Genomic DNA, 23,838 nt, shown 5'->3' with positions numbered 1-23,838 from the left:
AAAGTCCTTACCACTACTCAATACTCCAAGGCCAGCACAGGAGGAACACCTCCTGGGATCTCCAGCCCCTCAACGGAGACTCCAGCCCTCCACTGGGGAGTCAGAGAAGTGTTAACAATCAGAATACACCAACCAGATCTTTGCCTTAAGCTTGGCAGAAATTTCCTCGAGATGGGTGAAGTCTGACATGTATTTAAAGCTCTAGCAACTGCATTTTTAATGTTAAACTTTGCCAATTCTGGGGAAAAAAACCTGTAATTGATTTTATTTTCTAGGAAGTTTGCTCCCCACTGAAAGGAGACCTCGCAGGTTCCTCACTAGGGGAAATGGAGGGGGAGGCACCGACCTCCTCACTCCGGTGACAGGACCAAAGGGAATGGCATGAAGTTGGTCTGGGGGATTTTAGGATAGATGTTAGGAAAAAGGTTCTTTACCCAGAGGGTGGTTGGGCACTGGAACAGGCTCCCCAGGGCAGTGGTCACAGCATCAAACCTGAGAGAGCTCAAGAAGTGTTTGGACAATGCTCTCAGGTACATGGTGCGACTCATGGGGATGGTGCTGTGCAGGGCTGGGAGTTGGACTTCAGTGATCCTTGTGGGTCCCTTACAACTCAGGATATTTTATGATTCTATATTAAACAACAATAAATCCTATCCATGAACACTAGAGTACCATTTAGTGTAATTCTCCACCACATGTAAAGAGATTTATATATGTATATGCATGCAAAGTGTTATAAAAATTTTAAACTGCTTTTATAAAATTGCACTACCTTAAAAAAAAAAGGAAAGAAAAAAAATAAATACCTGATGCTTTGTCTCCACATACAACACACAGATCAAACACTTTATTTAAGCCCTGTTCATTGGGTGAGTTGTCTGTTAAAATCTGAAAAAAAGTGTGAAAGAATTTAATTTTTCTTTTTCTTACCATCTAGATAGTAAAATACATCTCATGCTCTTGGTTTTTGTCTAAGATAGGGGACTAAATCTACAAAGTATCATGTTTTCTTCATTACATCTAATAGTCTTCAGAGACACAAAGTAACTACCTGCCATGCCATTGTGCTCCCTGTCAGGAGAGAACAAGACTTCTTTGTTATGCTTCTGAGAAGAATTCAAGATTTAATTTATCTAAACACTAGTTCTGCGAAATGGACTGGCATTTTGAAAAACTTTTAGCATCAGTATACTCCTACCTTTTGTTCAATTTTATACTTATATACTAATGACTCATCCATAGTACAAAAGAAGACTTAAGCATTAAATGGAACAAAAAAAAATCCCTTGTAAAGGCTACTAGATCTACACTGAGGTTTATTGACTCCTTTTTTTATAATACACACAAACTTGAACCAAAAGAAAATGTACTCTGGACACTATCATTAACTATCAATTAGTATTATAGTTTGGCTTTCAGTAACAGTTTGACATTACTCAGATATTCTTGTCTTGTCTCATTCATTTATCTCTGGTACCTGTAAAGCTTTGTAAGCACATAATTTTAGAATTCCAGTACTACAGGGTAGGCATCAGAACCTTCCACTTAATCTTTGAAAACTATCCCACTGCAACATAAATAAAGCACAGCAAAAACTCCATTTAAAAAAGGAACACACGAATCACAAGTAACAACCCAACACCATCCTGACACAGAAAAGAAAAAAAATTCTTCTCATTAAAAAGAGAATACAGTTTAGAAGATTGAAGAGTTTTTAACTTCTACTGTGTCTTAAAGGGAAGCCAGGCTCCTCATTCTTGCTTCACTTACTCAGAACAGGACCTCTAATAAAAAGGGAAGTAACTGAAACAGAAAGTACTCTCTCTTCTACAGAGAAAATTAAGAAATTGTGCTTTTTAGAGTTTGGAACACAGTACAGATGACATATGCAGGAAAGTTTAACAAGCATACTTCTTCTAGTTAGCCTTTTAAACAATACTGTCTCCAAGGTTCATCTCTTAAGTTTTCTTTAAAAAAACACCAACTTCTTAAGAAAAATAAGACGATGAGTTAAGAGAATATTAACCTTTGGATCCTTCCAAATTTCCAGTATTAATGTTATGTATTTTCATGATATTATATAAAATACATATAAATAAATGTTAAGTCCTTCCATAAATTAAAGCTACACTGAAATGGGAAGTTCCACATATGGAAAGACTACAGAGTCGGCCTATGAGGAGATAAAAATCCCAGACTCAGAGAATTCATTAACTGACCTTGAACATGAGGAATAAAAATTATTAATATGAAGAAGAGCCACTGAAGTTAAAATAGAGGATGGGAGAAAGGGTCTTGCCAAATGAGTCAATGTAAAGGTAAGATGCAGTAACAGAGAGGTTTTTGGCAGAACAAACAAATGGGCATTTCAAGTGAAGGCTACAGAAGAAGAAGAAAACAGGTGAAATTGCAGACAGAAAGATCATTTGAGGGAGAAAATACAAAGATCCCAAAGGGGATGCAGGTGAACAACAAATGAATGGAACTCTCTATTTCATGAACTTTTAAATGGACAAAGGAAATTTCTACCGATATATATCAGCAGACAACAGAACAATTTAACTAGAGTGACAGAATACTCTGCTGCCTCTCAAACTGACCTATTTTGCCCAAATGATACAATCAGAACTACAACTTTCATATTTTTGTACACACTTCCTCTTTTCCTGAATTTTGCCTTCTAAACCAGTGTGGCACACTTCTCATCTCTTAAGTTGTCTTTGAAAATAATTTTTATGTGGATTACTCATATCCCATTGGTTTGTATTTTTGTTGAGGCTTACCTAAAATACAAAGTGGATGATAACACTAAGCATGCTTCAATACCTCTCAATAGGATTGGCTTTTGCTACTGGTCCCCTATTCACAGTAATCCAATTCTTTGGAGCAAGGACCTAGGATGTCCATTTGCAAGGAACTGTGAGTTTCAGAAACAAAAGTATTATATAATACAGAGATTCTTTCAAGCTTACAAAACGTGTGGGTAGTGAATCACAGTGGACTGGTTCACAGAACAGCACAAACTAAACAGTCTGCAGGGTCTGCAGCTGAAAACAGATTACCTGAAAGAGGATATTGTAGTGATTTATAAACCCCCACACAAATCCTTACTAGTATCTTATAGTGCAAGAGACACCCAATTAAACACTTCTCTCAGATGGCCAAATCAACTTAAGTATTCTTTGCACACCATACGATACTATAGGATATTATATAGACTAAAGCTTATATGGTCTATATAAATAACAAAAAAGGTTGTTTAATAGCAGCTATCAAATATGATGGTCTTACTGCAGTCTCCAAATCAGGAGGCTGCTCTGTATCATCAGCTAATGGAAGTAAAAGGATATGCTCAGAGAGATCATTATTTACTTGGCCAGCTTTTAATATTTTTCCTTAAGCAGCTGCTTATGGTCATAATGTTTAAGTATTTGGTAAGGAACTAAATGGACTGTAGCTACCTGAATGTTGTCTGGCCTACCACTGATGTATTTTAACAGCAGCATAAATGTGCGTGGGTGAACTATATGCAGTAACTGTACCTTAGCTGGAGTGCAGTAACCTCCTACTTCATGCTGAAGAAGGTCACATCTCCCAACTCTTCTTGCATGTTTTTGACATAATTCACATCGGTGCCATCCCATCCCTGCCAGGCTGAGGATTGGAAGTTGGAGGGTGGCAACTATGGAAGTGGCACATATAACGTGCGTGAGAGTAAGGTGCACTGGGGACCAGCTTAGGGAGTTAGAACCCTGGCTAGTTACAGTATCACATTAGTAAACCCAAAATCATTAGTGTTATTTTCTCCTCCCCACGGACTAATGTATTTCCTGCTAAATAGTCTGAGCACTACTGTAGACTACAATTCACACAGCTGAACAGTTGCAACAGTGTACAAAAAGGAAAACAAGCAAAAGGAAATGTTAAGCGATAAGGATAATGGAGAAAAGTGCATGTTTTTTAACAATACATGAAAACAGATGGAGAGTCAACAAGCAGAAATAAAGGACTGTTGGCATGGCAGAATCTGGAAATGACAATAAAAATAACTCTATTCTTTCTAACATCATGAGCCAGCATATAAATTTTAAAAGCAACAAATCTAGTAAAAAAAGTTTTTAATAATTTCCAAGTATCCACAATGAGTCATAGTGCAAGGAAAAAATCAAAAAGGAGAACCCAGACAGACTTATTTGGAAATAAAACATCTTTTCTTATCCCATTTGAATGAAAATTACAAAATAAAGTGGATTATCTACCTGGATGTGTTGTGCAGATATATCAGGGGATGCAAAAAACAGTTGGTTGACACCTGCAGCATCTGGAGTTGCCAGGATAACTTTTCCTGGAGTGGAATCTTGTCTGGCAAGGATCACCTTGCTTGGGGTAGAGCCATCATGATTTGTTAAGATGAACTGCTTGCCTGCTGAGCTCTGATCAAGTGCTGTAACAATCTGAATCTTCTGGCCCGTCTGCTGATCTGTGACAATCTAATAATACATTTATCTCAAATTGTTACGGTAATTTAAGTTAACTTTTTGGACCCAATCCGGGCACTTGAAGAAAATGGGAATTTTGCCTTTCACATTTGAGAAGCAGGATCATCTTCCCCTCTGTCACACAAGAGCGAATTAAACTCAGGCGAAAACTTGGATTTTCACTGTATTTGAAACACATTTCAACCAAGGGTGTTTGAAGTGAAAACCTGAGTTCGTACTCAATTTTTACAACTGGCGCATGCTTTTACAACAGTACTGAAACTCTTGACAATCCAGAACTCAAGGCATGCCTGTAGCTGAGCCCTAAGACCCATCAGGTTATGAGAAATCTTAAATCTTGAATTCACCACATTCTACATGAAGTGCTCACAGCACCTCCAAAGTTTGGTTACTTAGTAAAAAACTTCTTAAAACCACAAATGTAGATGTCCAAGTGAAAGAAGTAAGCATCAAACAGCAGGAAGAGCAATCATATTGTTGCACCTGTATATACATTTTAGACTTCATTTTGTGGGGACCTTTTTCTACCTGTCTTTTTTGCTTTTCTTCTTTTAAGGAAAAACTGATTTTCGTTCTGTAATCAAGAACAGATCTACAGGCTGTTTTTTTCCATTTTATCCCTATATTCAAGCACAAACACAGCAGAATTTTATTAAATAATCCTCCACTTTCTGCAACTTTTCCATAAGATTATAATTCTTGGAGAAAATAATCAACATTCTCTCTCTATATATATTCTATTCTAAATCTCACTTTTAGTCACTTAATTTCTCCATCAAAATGCCTATGTGAAAAACTCCCTGATTTATTCTGGAGACTAAGGAAAATTATCCTACAAAGACTGTTTCCTGCAAGCTATTTTGAATTAGAGCTCAATAAAAGAGCTCCTTTTAACTTGGTTTTTAAACTATAGCCAAACATTTATGTTTACCTACACATACCCAACATTCCTATTACAGATATGAATTTTATTTTTATTACAGATGACATTTAGTTCATTGTCTAACACTTACCATAACTAGTTCCACAGTAATTGGGGTGTCAATATTAATTACATTTCCTAGGTGAAGAACCATGGCACAAAGAAACAGAACGAGGCATAATTTCACAGGAGTTTTTTTTCAGCTTTGCTATTGCACCTTCACAACAGGCTTATTACTTTCTCTAAATGCTCAATACCTGTGTATAGTTTACATTTTAAAAAGATAAGCAGTGATGAGTATCCAATTTCAGCAGTTATAATGCAATATTGCCACTTTCAAATATTCAGAAATAATGAGTTTCAAAATACACAAAATGATTGTGTTTCCTTCAGGTGACTTTGTGCTCTTAACATTTTAATGGATCAAATTTCAATTCTTTTTCTCTGCAAAATATGATTAAAAGCTTCTCTAAGAGAAAAGTGCCAGTAAAATGATAAAATTCTAAATGCTAAAGAACAAAAAATATGGGATTTGGGGTGTAGGGTGAGAAGACAATGCAAAAACATGACAATAATTATCAACATGATAAATTTTCTGTTCAGTTTTTTCATATATCCACACGTCTGGGACCACAAATGGCTATAGCAATCCCTTATTTCTTCTTTAAATTCCTTTATGTTGGTTCTGTATTCTTTAGAAGGCAAACTTCCTTGCCATTTTCGTTTCCTTCTTTCCTTAATTTCCTTTTCCTTGTTCCATTTTCCTTCATTTACAATCTTTATTTCTCCTGTGTAAGTTTTGGCTGTTTTCAAAGTAGCTGATATTCCATTCCCCTTCTTTCCAAACACATCTATTTTATTTAGATTAGGAGAAATCCAATGTATATTATCCTCAACAGGGTGCATAGATGTACAAAAGCCAAACAGAACACTCTGCTGTTTTTTGAATTTCCAGACCTGCTCTTCGAAAGACACTCTTATCTAAAATTTGTCTCCCTATCAAATCTTAAAAGTGCAACTGTGTGTACCCCAAAAAAGGTATATACTCCATCTAGTTAGGTTTATACAAAGTAAACTCAAAAACCGGCATGCCCCAAACAGTGAAGACATGAACTTGAACTACAGCTGAAATTTTGGGATATATATACTAAGTTATCTTTTTTCCTATGGTAGTCCAGCTGTGTAATTAAGAAAATATATGTACTTGTAGATAAATACGGCAGGACAGTAGGCAAAAAAACCACTGCTACTTCACACAATTCACTTCACCTTCTATTTAACAAATAAGAGTCCCAACTCTTCAAATGGGTTCCTGCAATTCTAGGAGGATGCCCAGGCAGTTTTCACTACATGATACAGTGTTACGTTAACATCCATACCAAGCTGTTCAACCTGCACAAGTGGCTTCTGCAGCTGACAAGCATTTGACAGAGGCATAAGAGAAAGCAGTTTAAACAATTAAGCACATTCTGTCTGCAGCTGACCTCTTATGGCCATACACCTGCAAAAACTCCACCTACATTGCAATGGGGACACTGAAAAGTGGAGCAGTTCACCATAGTACAACAACCTGCAATACCTAAATGTCAAGGTAAGAGAAAAAAATAATCAGAGGGAAGAAAAAAAGCACTTATCTTCTGAAGAGAATCCATCATGACTCAGTGACAACACACTATCTTTCTTAATAATCTGAAACTCACTATTGCTAAAACGATAATGTTATAAAACAGGAATATATCAATTCAGGATTGACTGCATAAATATACACTACCCTCATGTACTTCATTTAAGCACCCTGATGATAATGGAAGATATTACTTTCCTTTATTGCTTTTAAGCCTGGTCTGTTAACAAGTTTTGACTTCCATTTGAACATCATTTCAATGAATTAAACACCTCAATAACTGTGTGTTCCTATTTTAGGAAAAAGAAAGTGTCTAAACACAGACAACTAATACACCTGTTTAGAACAGCCAGTTTTGTGCAAAAATGTCTGTTGAAAAAATGTGGCATTCAACTTTTCTCCCAGAAGAAACGCTAGCATTCCCTAAGAAGACTGACTAATGAAACATGTTTTAAAGAACCTTTTACTGAGGATTTTTTATTTCAAGATTCCAGATAATTAAGTGCATTTAATAATAATAAAGGAAAAAACACTTATTGGAAATATATACTTAAAATTATTCAATCTAACAGTTATGGTGGACATTTCACTGAGTTACACTTATTCCTACAAACTACTTTGCTCTTCACATAAATTCTTCTCTGAGCAAAGTTTTTACTACTGTTTGATACTGGTGATATGTTTGTAGATGTCTCTTGTAGGAAGGATGCCACTTGACTAAGTGTTGTTCCACACATATCAAGAGACAACAACTGAAGTGTTACCATCAATTTTGAAGACAGAATTAATGAGCATGATGCAAAAAGACAAGGGACAAAGTAGCTGGTTAGAAACAAGTGATCTTCCATCTACAGAAGATGTGAAAAACTACATAGAAGTCCCTGTCCTCAGAAATACAACTATTCTACATTCATTATATTTGCAGTAGCTACAGTGCCTAACCAAGAGCAGGTCTTCCCCCACAAAAAAATTGTCACAGAAAGGTTAGAAGTCTGCCACTGGATGTGAACCAACAGTACTGTTCAACAGTAAAGGCTCATGGGCTTGTATGTCCGTGTCTCACATTCTGATACTGAAATTGTATCTAATGGCTTCACACTAAAGGGATATTATAGCACATAGGTGTTGATGATGAAAATCAAAGGTAAAGAGATGATGGTTAACTGATGAACACAAATTAGTTAATAAAAGGTACAGCTGTACGCGAAGTATAGAAACAGAGTGGAGGTAGCTGAAAGAATGAAGACCTCCTGGATAGGTAAGACAGCCACCACAACTAGAGCACAAGTGGGTGGTAATAAATCTTTAAAAACCCCATCATGTATGTGGGACAGTTGTGAAGAGCCTTGGAAGGTTGAAAGCTTCAACACAATGAACCAAAACAGGAAAAAAACAGACGACAATGTTTTAGAGTGAAGCCAGTAAAAGGAAAGAGCAGCCAAGATTATACTAGTAGCTGGCTCACTTAAATGTGTGGTTTTATATGAACAACATATATCTGGGAGTATTTTTTACATTTTTTCTGCAGTTGATATTTTTCTCTAAGATGAAAATTAAAAATAAAACGTTTCCAAGGACTTGCAGTGACTTTTAAGGCATAAAATATGAAATTTCATTCCCCAATTCTTCCTAGTCTCCATATACACATTTCTATGTTGATTTAAGTACCTACATTGCCAAGAACTTCATATCCTCACTTCAACTGGAGATTATTACCTGGGAAGGCTATGGATTATAATACCAAGACATACAACATGGGTTGGGACAATCAAAAACCAGTATCCTTCTCAGACATTAAGTTTCCCTGCACTTTTTCATGACTTCAAAGTTACAATGCAGTATTTCACTCCCTGCTTCTGCTCCAAAATGAAGAAATCCTCCAACTTAGTTGAACTACCAGATCTACAAAATATCCAGCTTTCAAGGAATCATTTCATTACAGTATTGCCAAAAGTTTTTTTCTGTTCAGTGATTTAGTATTTTTGTAATGGGAAAATTCTTATGAGGAAAAAAAAAAAGGAAAAAAGAAAGGGAAGATTGGAATGATGTTTTATTCCTGTTCATATAGAAAGGGTCTCTGCCATCCAAGGCTGAATATTTACATGAAAGCAAGTAACATGATGCGAACAAAAAAGAATTGCATGTGAAAACTGGCAGAAGCAAATAGCTCATCTCTGCTTCTAAAATGCATCAGGTGAAGCATACCTGTATACGCTGTGATAAAGAGAGGCCTGAATCTGCAGGGACGATCTGTATTCGTTGTGGTGTCCCATCCATTAGTGTTTGTGTAACAGCTTCCTGGGAATGTGTAACCTAGAAAGAAGAAACAAATGTAATGGACTGACAATGGATATACTATTTTAATGGATCCACTACCTTAATGGATTAAACCTTATGGTTTCTCTGAACAAGGCCATGGAAAGTCTGACACTCTTATTCTATAAAGAATGCAAATGCTTGTAATCTAATTCAACACCTTAATTTTTCTAATTAGAAAATTTGCCTTTAAACCCATTCTGAAATACCTTCCAATGTGAAATTTACAAACACTTTAAGTAAAGTGATTAATTGTCGACAAGTCCATGTATGTCAATCCAACTGAATATTTACCACTGTTGATGTTCATGAGACACAATATCTATCATCACAGCTGTGCTATGTTTGCACTAAATGTACTTTAATGGCTTGCTTGAAATGACAGAAGGTTTTCTTGTATGGAAACTCAACAATTGGCAGTTTCAATTCTGTTTTTCTTTTAAAGAATTCTATACTGAGGAACTATTAACAAAGGTAGACAAAACTAATAAATTGCATGAAGTTGGCAAGCAGTGTATCATATTAAAATCTCTGTGTGAATGCTCTTAGATACAATTCATGGAAGTGTTTTAACAATTATCAATATTTTTAAAATTCTTCACATCCTACAGGCAACAGCATATGGGGGAAGGTATTATTCACTACATTACCTGTCAATAAAAATTAAGGAGAACTGCCATTTGTAGCAGCTTGATCAGAAAGGTCAGATTTTTTGCAGCACAAAGAGAATTTGTCTTAACAGAGTTTACAGATGCCTTCAAATTGAAATTTTTGTCTTAAATTCCCAGGTAACTCCAGAACATTTTTGCAGTTCACAAACTGCCTGCAACATCCTGCAAATCTATATTAATAATAATTCCCAGTATTTACACCATTATACAAATACTCCTCTGCACCTGATTCCCCCTCTGCCCCTCCCAATTAATACAGAGAATATCTATGTATATTGCAGTAAAGTTACTGTTTCGTAACAGGTTGTGAGGGTTTTTTGGTCCTCCTGGGCTAGCTTCCTGATTTTGCAACCATACCATCATCTAAATGCTAGTACCAGCAGACAAAAGAAGGTCAGAACATGCAGCTGGAGTCAGTATGAGAGGGGTGGTGGGTAAGACTTCGTCTTACAGCAGAAATACAAGCTCCTATCAGCCTACATTGATTTTGAAATTTTGCCCAAAAAGGTGTTACTTTTGGTAGCAGTCTCATAATCTACTTGCTCCTTTCCCCTCAGTTTGGTAGGTAAAACTCTCTGATTAGTCATTCCGTAATCAGGAATAGGACACTGATGCAGGTTGAAAAGCAGCCCAGCAAACAGACAAACAAAGGCTATTATTAGCACAGATCAAACCCTCAGTCCAGATCTCCACAATGCTCAGAAGCAGATGCATCAGAGCAAATGAGAGAGGTTAAGCTGCTGGGGAGATTGCTTAAGCTGCCAGCACCACCAAAAGAAATGCTTGTCAAACTACTGCCCAAGCCATTTCTGGACACTGCTTTCTAAAAATACCCGATTTTTCTGAGTACAAGTACTTTTAAACAATTCATCCACTTCTTTGCTTAAGTAAAGAACAAAAAACTGCTCATTACACAGCAGCGTTTTCAGTTCAAGAGAGGTACTTTCAAGCACTAAAATTCTGCATCAGCCTTTCAAAATGACAGGTACACGTGGTGATTCAGAAGTGATTAGAGTTCTATGTGCATTTATCTTTGCTTTACAAAATAAGCTATGTATTACAGAATTGCTTTACATTTGCTCCCTTAAAATGTCATGATCCACGCTGTGTAAGGTAAAACTGCTCTTTAACCCCACAAAATATCAGCTTGACATTTTTGCTTCTATGCAGAATACAAGTTTTTTATTGCAAGTAAGAGTAATTGCAAAATTTGTTAAAAATTGTATTTTATATTATGTGTGTGACAGACTGTTTCGACAACTATGTAGCTTTCCTCTGTTACAGTAAACTGGCAGGACTGTGGAAATGAACCACCATATACTCAGTGTTCCCAGCCACAGATTAAAGAAAGAAGAATGCTACAGGCTCTTGGCAGGTAGCTTCCCCACAGGAATCAGGAAATGTGATCTTGATGTAGAGATAGGAATTATCTCACACAGAGCAAAAGATGACTAGGAGACGGCAGAGTCCGAGAAACGATAATCACTGCACAGTACCCATATGGAAAGGGTTATATTTTGCTTTAATGTTTTGCTTTTATGCAAAAAGTCCTAAATCAACAAAAACACATTTGTGAACACCATTGTAAAATTGTTGCAATAATTTTGTGATTTAAAATCCTTCATGAACAACAATTAATATTAAAAAGAAATCAAACTCTATGTCACAAAAGACTTCTGACCATTATTTCGATGAGACACAGAAGCATTTTCCATTCTCCTCCATACTGGAACACCTTCTCCTTTCAAGTCTTTTTCCTTTCAGGTTCTACTCATGTAAATTTTTCTTGTAAATTCAATTAAAACTACTTCAACATTCAAGAGAATTATAAATGCTAGCAAAAATACTGCTGAAGTTCTCTAGATGTTAAACTATGATTTTTCAGTGCTTACGGTGATTAGGAATGCCACCAGGCAATAACAGCCTGCAGGTAGGCAGGAACATAAGTTATTGCATGAAGGCCCCTGTGAGACTGCTTTCCTTGCTGACTCCACCTTTCAGGCAGCACACTCATGCATGGCATGCACCTTTGACAGTAATTTTGGCTAAAGGAGTCCCAGCTTGCACTGCCCTTGGGGATGCTTTTCAGTCCTTCCAACCATGTGCCTGGTTGGACTGCAACCTGGACAAAATAAGGACACTGATCACAACCAAGAGGGAGATGACCTTCCTCCACTACGCTGTAATTTACTTTTTTTCCTAGTTTTGTCCACCACATGATGACACAGAGAGCTTACATGAGCAAGACTAGCATAGCATGAGAATAAGTAGCTAAGTGAGGATTGGGGAATGCTTAAGCTGCACTGCTCCCAAATACGGTGTGACCATCTCAGACACAGTAAAACCTTGTGAAAGGACAAATCCTAATCTACACTGCTGACAAAACAGCCTTGAAAACTGTAGAGCTGTGATTTCACCATGAACAGGAACAGCCAATAGCTCTCTGCAGCACTGCACCTTCACTCTGTCTGTTTTCTCCCCTGCCTTCCTTTGGCTACCAGCCATCTCCTTTGTGCTGGCTCTGGTACTCATTGGAGCCTTCTCAGACCCTAATCAATGCTAATCCAGCAGAAAATCTCCCAATTGTTTTGGCTGGGTTATTAGCTTTCTGTTGTTGGGAAAATTAATAAGGAAAGAAACAGAAAAAGGACCCTCTCTCTCCCATGTTACTGAGATATTAAGTTAGCTCAGTGCCTCCTTGAATCACATTATGAAATTGAGAAACAACCCCCACAGAGGCTAAACACCATCATCACACCATCCTCTGAGTGGAATGTACACTTCAGCTAGCTTTGACTAGCCTTGTGCTGTCAAAAAGAGACAAATTTAAACAGGAAATACAGCCCTATTTAGACCTCAACAAAGAATTACAGTCCCAAAACAAAACTGCATTAAACAGGTGTTCTCATCTAATAAAGAGGACAAGTAATAAAAAGAAAACCTCATACATCCCATAAATCACTTAAGTCCTTTTGAGATAGCCGTAGCAACACTCAGATGCTACAAAATAAAAGCTGTGAGAATTTATTCAGAATAGAATTAACCACCCCATCCCTCACTCCAACTTTTCCATCTGAAATCAAGGCTGAGAGGAAATAAAATTACTTGAGAAGTCTGTGTCTAGACAAGAAAGCAAGAGTGGATATTTCAAGCTAAAATATAACATATATTTAAGATAAATAAATTACTGCCTCTATCTAATTTAAAAGGGTGCTAATTTTAAATATTCTATGCTATGCTGAAACTTTCTAGATAACTATGTATACTCATATCCACACTCTCAAACTATCTGTGCATCTGTGGCAGTTCTCTGGCTGCAGTACACAGATTCTGCACACAGGTCACAAAAATTGAAACTAGAAATCTGTAGAAACAGTTCAGTCTTTCTTTTGACACATAGCAAGCATATATATCTGAAAGCGAAGAACGTGATAAAACTTTAATAGTGAAAACAAAACTGACAAATGAATTGCATAGTTGTAAAGTAAAAGCTGTGTCCTGACTTTTGTAACTAAAAGTGAGTAAAACAATTACACAACCAGATGGCTCTCTGAAAACCACTACAGGCCCAAAAAGCAGAGCTGAACAGCTACTGACTTACTGGAAACACTGCTAGATTTTTCTTAATTTCTGTAGGGTGGACTTTGGCAAAAAAGACTTTGCAGCATAACTTTAAAATGGACATAGTAAGTTTTTCTGCCTTCCGAGGGAAGTGTCCAGAAGTCTTGTCTGTACTAAAAATTTTCTCTGCTAATTTTGGTTTTTACATATCAGTCTGTATATTTTATTATTCAATTTCTCTTAAATAGGACTCAAAATTTATGTACCTCTCCCATTTGCTGTTCAAAAATTTGATGGGCCAGTTCCTCTATGGTTGCCATGATCTCTAATCACCAGAATTTCCTGTCAAAGAAAGGAAAGAAGATGCTTAACATCTGTAGTTTCAAAAGTAAAAATATCTTGGGGAAAATATAGTTCACATAAGTGCGTTCACAGTTTTATGAAGATGACATCCCTGCAAAATTTAAAGTTTGATTATACATAAAATTAATTCTATAAAAATAATTAATTTGCTATTTGAAAACTTTGTATTGTTTTATTTGAATAACTCACACAAAGACTTCCTATTTTTCCGCTTCTGCTTTTCCAACAAGCAGTAAAATCACTGTGAGAACAGAAGTCTTCTACTGACCATGACATCAGTAGGGACATATTTAACATCTTAAAAAACTGGAACACAGACAGTTTTGTTAATGCAAATCAAGAGGGGCAAATCTAACCTCTTCTGAACTCTTTAAGATTTTTTTAGTATTAACAGGAGTGCCCGAAGGTCAATTTCGTAACTAACAGGAGGCAGTACTTGGGACACAGAAAATACGTGTTTAAAAAAAAAGATGCTGTTTCGTTATCACCACTGTAGTTACAGCATAAGCCCAAATCTTCATGAGAAGAATTTTGTGGGATTTAACAGACCCTACTACATGAATGCAGTATAAAGGATTCAGATGCATGCCTTGTTTATTTGGCAAGGCATGTATTATATTACTGATATACAAATATTCACTAGACAGTACTTTAAAGGAACATTCACAAATTATGAAGCACCATATAAACAATTTTACTGACAAAAGCTAATTAAAAGCACTGCAATACCTACTTCTTGTATGAACAAAGACAGTACTCTCACACTAATACTGGTTTTCATTCTTTAACTTCTCTGGAACTCCTAGGAATTACCACCGCCTCAGTGAATCTCTAAACCCCCCCAATGAGCCATGCAAATAAAACATTTAACTAATTTTTAAATCAAATTTAACTCAAGCTATTTCTGCTCTTAAAGTTGGAAAGAGAAATCTTTCTCAACTAGCACAAGAACTGCAGGCCTTGGAGGTGTGCCCAATGGTATACTAAAACCTAATTAATGTGCGAAAGGGGAAATACAGAAATATTTGGGCACTGTACACCATTCTTAATCACTTACTAGCACACTGCATTATTAGTTAAATTAGGACAAAAGATGACAGACATGCATATAGAGATATGATTCTAAAGCTTATGCTGAAAAGCATTATCTCCTAGGAAGATCCAGTATCAGCAACCTTCCATGAGCATTCTATCAGCCCACTTCTGCATCCAGTGAGCTGCAGCACAATCACTATTCAAAGAGCACTTGAAATTTTCAAGATAGGCAATGTGTCTTATCCATGTTTTCTTCTTTTAAATAAAATACTAGTAACAAAATATTGCACTGTTTATATATACAGTGCCAGAAATGAGTGCTACTTCATTACAAAATAACAAAAAATGGCTTTGAGGAATTAATTTGCACCAGCTAGTTAGTTCTCCTACATCAGATGCAACTGCCCTCACAGTCGAGATGTATTAGTAAAACAACTTAGCTTGAAAACTGAAAGTGATTTAAACTGACGTGTTTTACCTCGGAGTAAAGCAGTGAAGGAATACATATGTATTCAACTATGATGCACCAGTCATAGGGAAAGTACCTCTCAGAGAGGCATAAACCATTAGCAGTGAATTTCTGAAACTTATCTAAAAGAGACTCATTTGAACTACACTTGCACGAGCATAGGACCTCAAGTACACAAACAAGACTGAACTCTTATGATGAAGAGGAATCTGGAGAAAAGTTTGATCCTGTCCTACCTCTTCATGCTGTCTGGAATAAGCACAAGGAGATTCAACCTATGGATGCAGAACCAGCTGTCAAAGCTAGACAAATCATCTGAGTTTGAGCTCATGAGGCACGCACACAATGGAAAACGAATGTACTCACAATTATTGACAAGAATTTACATATTAATCACATGGTGTTTTATATTTTGACACCTGCACTTTCAATTTAAATAAACATTCAGAAGTATGTTCTCTTGTGTGTTGTTGCTTTATTTAACTCAGCGATCCCTAAACCAAAGGGCACTGAAAAAAACAGTATTTGTAACACCAGTACGCTGTACTAAAATATCTTAATTGAAACCACCTCCAATAAACCATGCAACTTTGCTCTGAAGAGCATGCATAACAGTGAAAAAAAGCACCTTCAGTATTTCAATTATACGCTTTTAGACAGCATTTCATGTTGCAGATCAACTACTGAAATGGAGAGCTGCAACAGGCATTCCTATCCCATTTCCATTTTTATAATTTCATCTCTTCATGCTCTGAAAAGTCAGTTCAAGCAACTGAACTGGCAGAAACCTCTTTCTTACTTGCAGAGTCAAGGAATAGTTTCAAAAGCAATTTGAACAGAATTTACAGCTCACCCCCAGGAAGGAGGTCCTGCTTGCCCTGACCAAGCTGGGATGGTCTTGACCACACAGTAGAAAATTTAACTCACTAAAAGGACAGAAAACTCAGCTGGCAGAAATGCACCAATCATCTAGGTAAGCACACTGAACTGATTTCTTTTGCAGTCAGATTCATTCTATGGCAGACAAAAGGGAGAACATGTTGTTATAAGTCAAGAGAGGGAAGAAAAGAAGGAAGATTTAAGGAGGAGGCAAACCTCCATTTCTGTTGTTGCTGGCGAGGAAGCTGATAATTCAGTTGAACTGCACCATGAAACCATACTCTTTGCTTTTGGCCCAGAGAGCTGCCTGATGCAGCTCACTCTAGAGTCAGACAAGCCCAGAGTCACTGAAGAAGCAAGGTCACCTCTCTGAGGAGCAGCTATGTGCTAAGCTGTGCATCTTGCTCTGGGGACAGGGGAGCAGGACAGGTCAAGGAGAACTACCTACAAATTCTCAGCTAACTTTGGTACAGCTGTAAAAGGTTTTGTAGTTCATGTTTTGCTTACCTAGGGTATCTGTGTTAGACTTCACATCAGGTATGCTTAATCACTCTTTAGACATCCCTGCAAGGAATTAAGCAGAAAAAAAAGCTTCAGCTGTTTTTCTTCTATTATGTAAATTTTAAAATTTAGCACATTTTTAATGTTTTTAAAAGCTTATTTTCCTGAGTTGCTCCAGCCAACATTCTCAGAAGCTGAATAGTTTCACAAGAAATGATAAATATATTCTAAACTAAAAGCTACCTGAAATTGAGAAATGTTCCCTAAACACCTTATAACCTTCATTTCCCAGCAAAGAAAAGCTCTTGGGGGATGAGGGAAAGGCCATGGATGTGGTCTACCCAGAGTTTAGGAAAGCCTCTGACACCATCTTCCACAGCACTCTACTGGACAAACAGGCGGCCCATGGCTTGAACAGGTGTGCTGTTCCCTGGGTAGGAAACTGGCTGGCTGGCTGGGTCCAGAGTGGTGGCAAATGGAGCTATATCCAGTTGGTGGCCACTCACAGCGGTGTTCCCCAGGGCTCAGTACTGGAGTCAACCCTGTCTAGTATATTTATCACTGATCTGGGCACCCTTGGTAAGTTCGCAGATAATGCTAAGCTGGGCAGGAGTGCTGAACTGCTGGAAGGTAGGAAGGCTCTGCAGAGGGATCTGGACAGGCTGGATCAATGGGCTGCGGCCTGGGGGTGCTGGTCAACAGCACCTGAACATGAGCCAGCGTGTGCACAGATGGCCAAAATGGCCAGTGGCATCCTGGCCTGTATCAGCAATAATCCAGCAGGACCAGGGCAGTGACCGTCCCCCTGTACTCGGCCGCGGTGAGGCCATGCCTCAAATGCCGCGTTCAGTTCTGGGCCCCTGACTACAATAAAGACTCTGAGGTGCTGGAGCATGTCTAGAGAAGGGCAACGGCACTGGTGAAAGGTCTGGAGCACAAGTCTGATGAGGAGCAGCTGAGGGATGTGGGGGTGTTCAGCCTGGAGAAAAGGAGGCATGGGGGAAAGTTATTGCTCTTTACGAGCACCTGAAAGGAGTGAAGTTGCACCACGGGAGGTTTAGATTAGATCCTAGGAAAAGTTTCTTCACTGAAAGGCTGGTCGGGCATTGGCGCAAACTGCCCAGGACATGGTGGAATTGCGATCCCTGGAAGTGTTCAAAATGCATGTGTGTGTGGCACTGGGCTTAGTGGCAACCACAGCTGTGCTGGGTTAACAGCTGGACTCGATCTTTTTTCAACCTTAATGATTCTAAGTATCATCGGCCTGAGTTTTGATCTTCAATAACCAGAAGTGATCTTCAAGGTGTTCTCATCTAATGTGAATCTTCCTGATTTCAGAAATGCTCTTTTCCATGCTTGTCAAAACCATGCTATACACCTTCAAAGGACACATGAGGCCATATATGAGAAATGTTTATTGCTAGTATAGGAAAGAAGTAGACTGAGTCAATTAATTGGCAGATTCTTCCTTAGAATACTCTGTTCTCCTTTCAAAATGAATGAAACAAACCAATAGAAACCAAACTTTATTCAGATGCTTAAGACTGCTAATCACATTTATATTTCCTTTCTAAAGTTATCTAAAACATTGAAAGGATGAAACCTGGAATTCTGCAAGACCAGAGACCACAATGTAAAAAAACCTGCATATACTTTCAGGATCTTATTTATAATGTCCAACAGTTAAAAAAACTGTAATATTAGTTATATTAGGACTACAAGCAAGAAAGGAGAGCCAAGGCTTCTGCCAACACATCAAGCACTATGTTATTTACAAACATTGCCCAAATAATTTTTACCTCATTTATATCTCACTTTGAACGCTCTTGCAAAAATTATTTTCAACTGCTGCTGTTTCAACCAGCAAGCTTATGCTGCTTAAAACAAGCTCAATTGCTCTACTGGTTTCCCTTTTTCACATCAGACTAAGATCCTTGCCTTTACTTTTACCACAAAATTTCTGAAAAACGCAGTGGTAAAAAGTGCTTCGTCCCATGGCCATTTAGTTACTGATACCGTCACAGCATAAGCTCTTACTCCTTCTACAACTTTTTGCAGATCTTCCATTAAGATCTGAAACACTCTAAAACTACAAAACAAACATAACCTTTCTAAAATTTTCCTTAAAAAGGATGTGTTGCTGACAACTATGTCAAGTTAACAACATTAAGACTGTCAACATGATTAAACTGCTGCCTCTGCAAATGTACAATACATTCTAGTTTGGCACCCTTGTATTCCCTTAGTCTGTGATGATCCCTTTGCATATTTTCTTATTAGTGGTAAATTTCTGAGGCCAGGGAAAAATCCCCTTCTCAGAAGATACCCAGCACAGAAACATTCTGTTTCTGTTGCTCTAGCTACGGAGTAACACAAATATCAGCATCTGTACTCACACTGATTAGACCTGCTTTACAAGGATAATCACTACACTTGTTCTCAAATTTATTTCTTGAGTGTTTCACAGCATTACTTGCCACATAATTAAATAAAAAATGAAGCTATTTCAAAAACACTTGAAAAAAAAAAACCAGAAACAGAATTATATACGCTCCTCTTTTCCTTAGAAAAGCTCAATCCCTCCATCCACTAGAAGCAGCATCTAAAAGCAGGCATTTTGACAGAAGGCAGGCATTAGACTTCCTCTTAAATGCATTAAAATGCATTTATTGCTTCTCTCTTCAATCTTCAGACTCAAAATGCTACCAAAATATTTTTGTCTGTAAGTTACATATTGTTAATTTATGCTCCTGGTAAATGAGTTAGTGAGCCTTCTTGGCAAGACTCAGAATTATTTTTAAATGCATCACTATCCTCAGTTAGTGTAAACTGGGTGGTGGTGAATCTGGCATCATCAAGTCCAATGGTGTTCCACTGCTACTTTAGATAAGCACTCTGTAGGCCACCACAGCAGTGGAAAACTTTCATTAGCTTGCACCAATTAAACCCATCCTCTCTACTTCTTCCTCAGCTTTTATATGCCAGAGTTTTCTCAATGTTTCCATCAAAAAAACGTATTAAATACTTACTTTTTAAAGTATTTCAGGCTTACTTCAACTGAAATGGGTCACAAAACATTCCCATGAGAGCAGACAGCAGTTTTGAGGGTTGGTAGTTAGAAGCACTAACCTCTCCACTAGTACAGTTAAGTTATACCCAGAAGACATCACTGTTTAACTTACCCTTCTTCAGGGACAAAAGTTATACAACTTTAATTGTCCTAGTAGGAGGTTCCTATTAATAGCATTTTTTAATATTACACCAGTGTAGACTAAGGACTTTAAAAGTAGTAGCAGAAGTATGTTTCTTTATGTTTGGATGCTCAATTTGATATAAATGGTAAACATCTCTCATTTTATTATATTACAGCGTTAGTATAGCTGCCCCACTATCAAGTGCCTTGATTCTGGCGTAATACCCTTTAAATGAGTAAGAACAAACCACATCAGCATGAAGATACAACATGAGAAAATTATGTCCATTCCAAAGATCTTCAGTTTACTTTGGAAAAAAGTGTCATACCCCTGACCAGTTTTACTGGTACAAAAACAGTATTTGTAAAATTTTTGTAGTTTACCCTACCCTGCTGGCACTGTTAAACCAGTTTGACTTTGTATGCATAGAAGAATCATTATTCATGCCAATTACTATGTATGGAATGTGTCTTAATACAGGGGTCTTTCCAGATTAAATTAACCTGTTAAACCAACGAAGTTACACAAGTATGTTCTAGATACTTTAGAAGTACAGGTACATTAACTAGTTATGACTGCAGAAGTTACTGTGAACTTTGCTTTTTGTTCTTTTATCAGTGTGCTGGTTTTGGCCGGGAGAGAGTTAATTTTCTTTGCAGTAGCTGGTATGGAGCTGTGTTTTGGATTTGTCCCGAACACAGGGTTGATAATACAGAGATATTTTTGTTATTTCTGAGGAGTGTTTACACATAGCCAAGACCTTTTCTACTTTTTGTGCTGCCATGTTGGTGAGGAAATTGGGGGTGCATGGGAGGTGGGTGGCAGATACAGCCAGGACAGATGACCAAAGGTATATTCGATACCATATGACACCATGTTCAGTACATAAAAATGGAAGAAGGAAGAAGAAGGAGACAGAGTGATGGCATTTACCTTCCCAAATAACCATTACACGTGATGGCATCCTGCCATCACCTTGGATATTCAGCCAGCTACCTGCCCTGGAGATGGCTGAACACTTGCCTGTCAATGGGATACAGTGAATTAACTCTTTGTTTTGCTTTGCTTGTGTGTGAGGCTTTCGCTTTTTTTTGAACTGGCCTTACCTCAACCCACGAGTTTTTCAACTTTTACCCTTCTGATTCCCTCCCCAGTCCCACTGGTAGGGGAGCGAGGAAGTGGCTGCCTGGGGTTAAACCACGCCACACAGTAAGGACAAATACGGGAAGGTCAACATGACTTTTTAGGAAAGCTCAAAAAGTTCATATAACAGAAAGCTAACTGGAAAAGAAGAAACTTAATCTCTCCCTGTAGTCATACTGCTTCAGTATGATTTCAGTACACCTTAAAGTCAGCTAAGGATTTTAGCTCAGGTCATCACATTGGGCTTACAGGCGCTCTGTACCTTAAAATGGAAACTAGTCCTAATTTCCATTATCAAACTAATCATATACTAATTAAGAATTCAGCATAGCCTATGCCAAACTTCTTTAATAAACTCCTACACATAAAATAGAATGCACTTAACAATCCCTCTATGATTAAACGTGTCTGAGTTAGTGCTTAAAAAAATTAGAGAACCACCCAAGATCTCTTCATACTTTAGAGCAGTTTTCTGCAATGCTTTATAGATAATAAATTAAGCCAAGGAATCCAAATACATTTGTGAAACAAATGATGCTACTGTGCTCAGTGCTTCATACAGGAAAAGCTCAATGAACATGGCAAGCTAAATGAGCTGTTCTTGGATTATTGTTCTATAAACCACGTTGTTCAAGAGGGCAGACCAGCTGGTAGACTTAAAGCAGTAAGATTCTCTTTATCAATGAATTGAGGAATATTTATGTGACCCTTGACACCGAGTTACATACTGTTTTTTAAATTCGCATGAGATCAAGGTTTAGACAGTGCATATATATGAGACAAGTATCAACAGGAAACTGAAGCAGCTGGACCCGCAGGCAAGCGAGGGAAAATGAGATGCTTGCAAAAGCATAACGGAGTAATTAAAAGTCACACAGCAATACAGAAAGATGCATTTGCAGGCATGCCTGTGCAATTAATTTAAAATCAGTGCTCTCACTACCTTTTCTTGTAAGCATGTGCTACAGTGGGAGGAAACATGAGGAAACAGAATCACTAGGACAATTTTTCAGATGACCAACAAATCATTTTTACAGTTTGGGCCACCAAAGACATAGTCCCACTTTTAAGCCTTGTCTTCTGCTTCTTTTATCATGGTATCTCTAGAACCTGCCCCATCAGCTACAGGTGAGCTGACTTAGCTCATTAGTCCCACAACCAACTGGGAAAGGAAGGAGGAGGAAAGGCAAGGGGGCTGCCTGCAAGCAGAGTCTACTCGCAGGAGCACTGGCTACGTGCCAGAGCTAGATAAGGAGACAGCCATTTAATCAGGTCAACCTGCCCTGTGTAATGCCAGCCATAGCTGCATCTCCACCTGAAGCCTGCAAAAGGAAAAAAATGAGAAAAAACCCCCAAACTGGTGCCCTGCACCAGAGCTGAAGCTGCACCATGAACCACGACCAGGAAGCTCATCTGACTGAAAACTTCCCCATTCACTGGATTAGGTTCAGCTGGGTCCATTCTAGCCGGCCCAGAAAGATCACACTAACACAGCACGGCAAGTGCAAAGCCTTCTTTGTGAACACGTTGAGGCAGTACACCCTCTATGGTATAATTACAGTATTTCATGAGCAGTAGCCCCACTGCTGGCTTTGTTCCAGTCTGCCTTCACAGCTGTATAGCTGTAAACTCATCTTCTGACTTTATTCACCTTGCACCTAACAATTGTTACACATAACACAGGAAAAACAAGTAGAAGCAGAATCAAGATCACTTCCTTTTTGGAAAAAAGCCCACAATGTTACAACAGCTTATCTATACTGCCAAATTACCTATACAGGTGTTATGCAAGGTGACCGTTTGGAGTATTCACTGAATTACAGCCACAGATGAGGTAGTTGATACATGAAGGTACTCTACAGAAATCAGCAAACCTCCTCAACAGTACCACTAATAACATAACCCTTACAAACTTGCACATCTGCATATCCATGGAAGCTTCCAAAAGATTTAAAAAAAAAAAAAAAAGCACAACAAAACAAAAACCACAAACATACAAACAAAACCTCCACACAACAAAACTGAGTTTCCCACATACCCTTCCACTAAATTTCTGTTGATACTGTCCCATATAAAATATTCTGGGGGATGAACTGATCAAGAGCAGCCCTGCCAAGGGCTCGTGGATGGAAGGCTACACACAGCAATGTGCACTGGCAGCCCAGAAACCAAACGTGTCCTGGGGCTGCATCCAAAGCAGCGTGGCCAGCAGGTTGAGGGAGAGGATCCTGCCCCTCTGCTCTGCTCTGGTGAGACCCCACCTGGAACACTGCATCCAGCTCTGGGGTATCCACCACAGGAAGGACATGGACCTGTTGGAGCAAGTCCAGAGGAGGCAACCAAGACGACCGGAGAGATGGAGCAGCTCTCCTACCATGAAAGGCTGAGAGAATTAGGACTGCTCAGCTTGGAAAACAGAAGGCTTAGGGTGACCTAATTGCAGCCTTCCAGTACCTGAAGGGAGCCTACAAGAAAGACAGAGAGGGACTTTTTACAAGGGTATGTAGTGACAGGACAATGGGCAATGGCTTCAAACTGAAAAAGAGCAGGGTTAGATCAGATATTAAGAAATTCTTTACTGTGAGGGTGGTGAGGCACTGGAACAGGCTGCCCAGAGAAGCTGCGGATGCCCCATCCCTGCAAGCACTGAAGGCCAGGTTT

The 23,838-nt window shown here is 38.2% G+C and overlaps 1 protein-coding gene across 11 annotated transcripts in view; it reads right to left on the bottom strand.

The window, feature by feature from the left end:
- Positions 1-23,838, bottom strand: part of NR2C1 (nuclear receptor subfamily 2 group C member 1) — a 47,715-nt gene that overhangs the window by 20,434 nt on the left and 3,443 nt on the right. For 3 of the 11 annotated variants that reach the window (XM_017737770.1, XM_017737771.1, XM_017737773.1), the window contains 5 exons: positions 16,847-16,903; positions 13,860-13,935; positions 9,251-9,358; positions 4,260-4,490; positions 807-888 (listed from right to left, as the gene is read on the bottom strand). In XM_017737770.1, coding sequence (XP_017593259.1) covers positions 807-888; positions 4,260-4,490; positions 9,251-9,358; positions 13,860-13,913 — 475 coding nt within the window. In that variant the 5' untranslated portion in view covers positions 13,914-13,935; positions 16,847-16,903. Of the gene's footprint in view, positions 1-806; positions 889-4,259; positions 4,491-9,250; positions 9,359-13,859; positions 13,936-16,846; positions 23,406-23,838 lie in introns of those variants that run through there. The other 8 variants (XM_017737774.1, XM_017737777.1, XM_017737772.1 and 5 more) reach the window with 7 other exon arrangements.

This window comes from Corvus brachyrhynchos, unplaced genomic scaffold (assembly GCF_000691975.1).
Source record: "Corvus brachyrhynchos isolate BGI_N302 unplaced genomic scaffold, ASM69197v1 scaffold56, whole genome shotgun sequence".
Taxonomy (NCBI): Eukaryota; Metazoa; Chordata; class Aves; order Passeriformes; family Corvidae; genus Corvus; species Corvus brachyrhynchos.
This window is presented reverse-complemented; position numbering and strand designations above follow the sequence as displayed.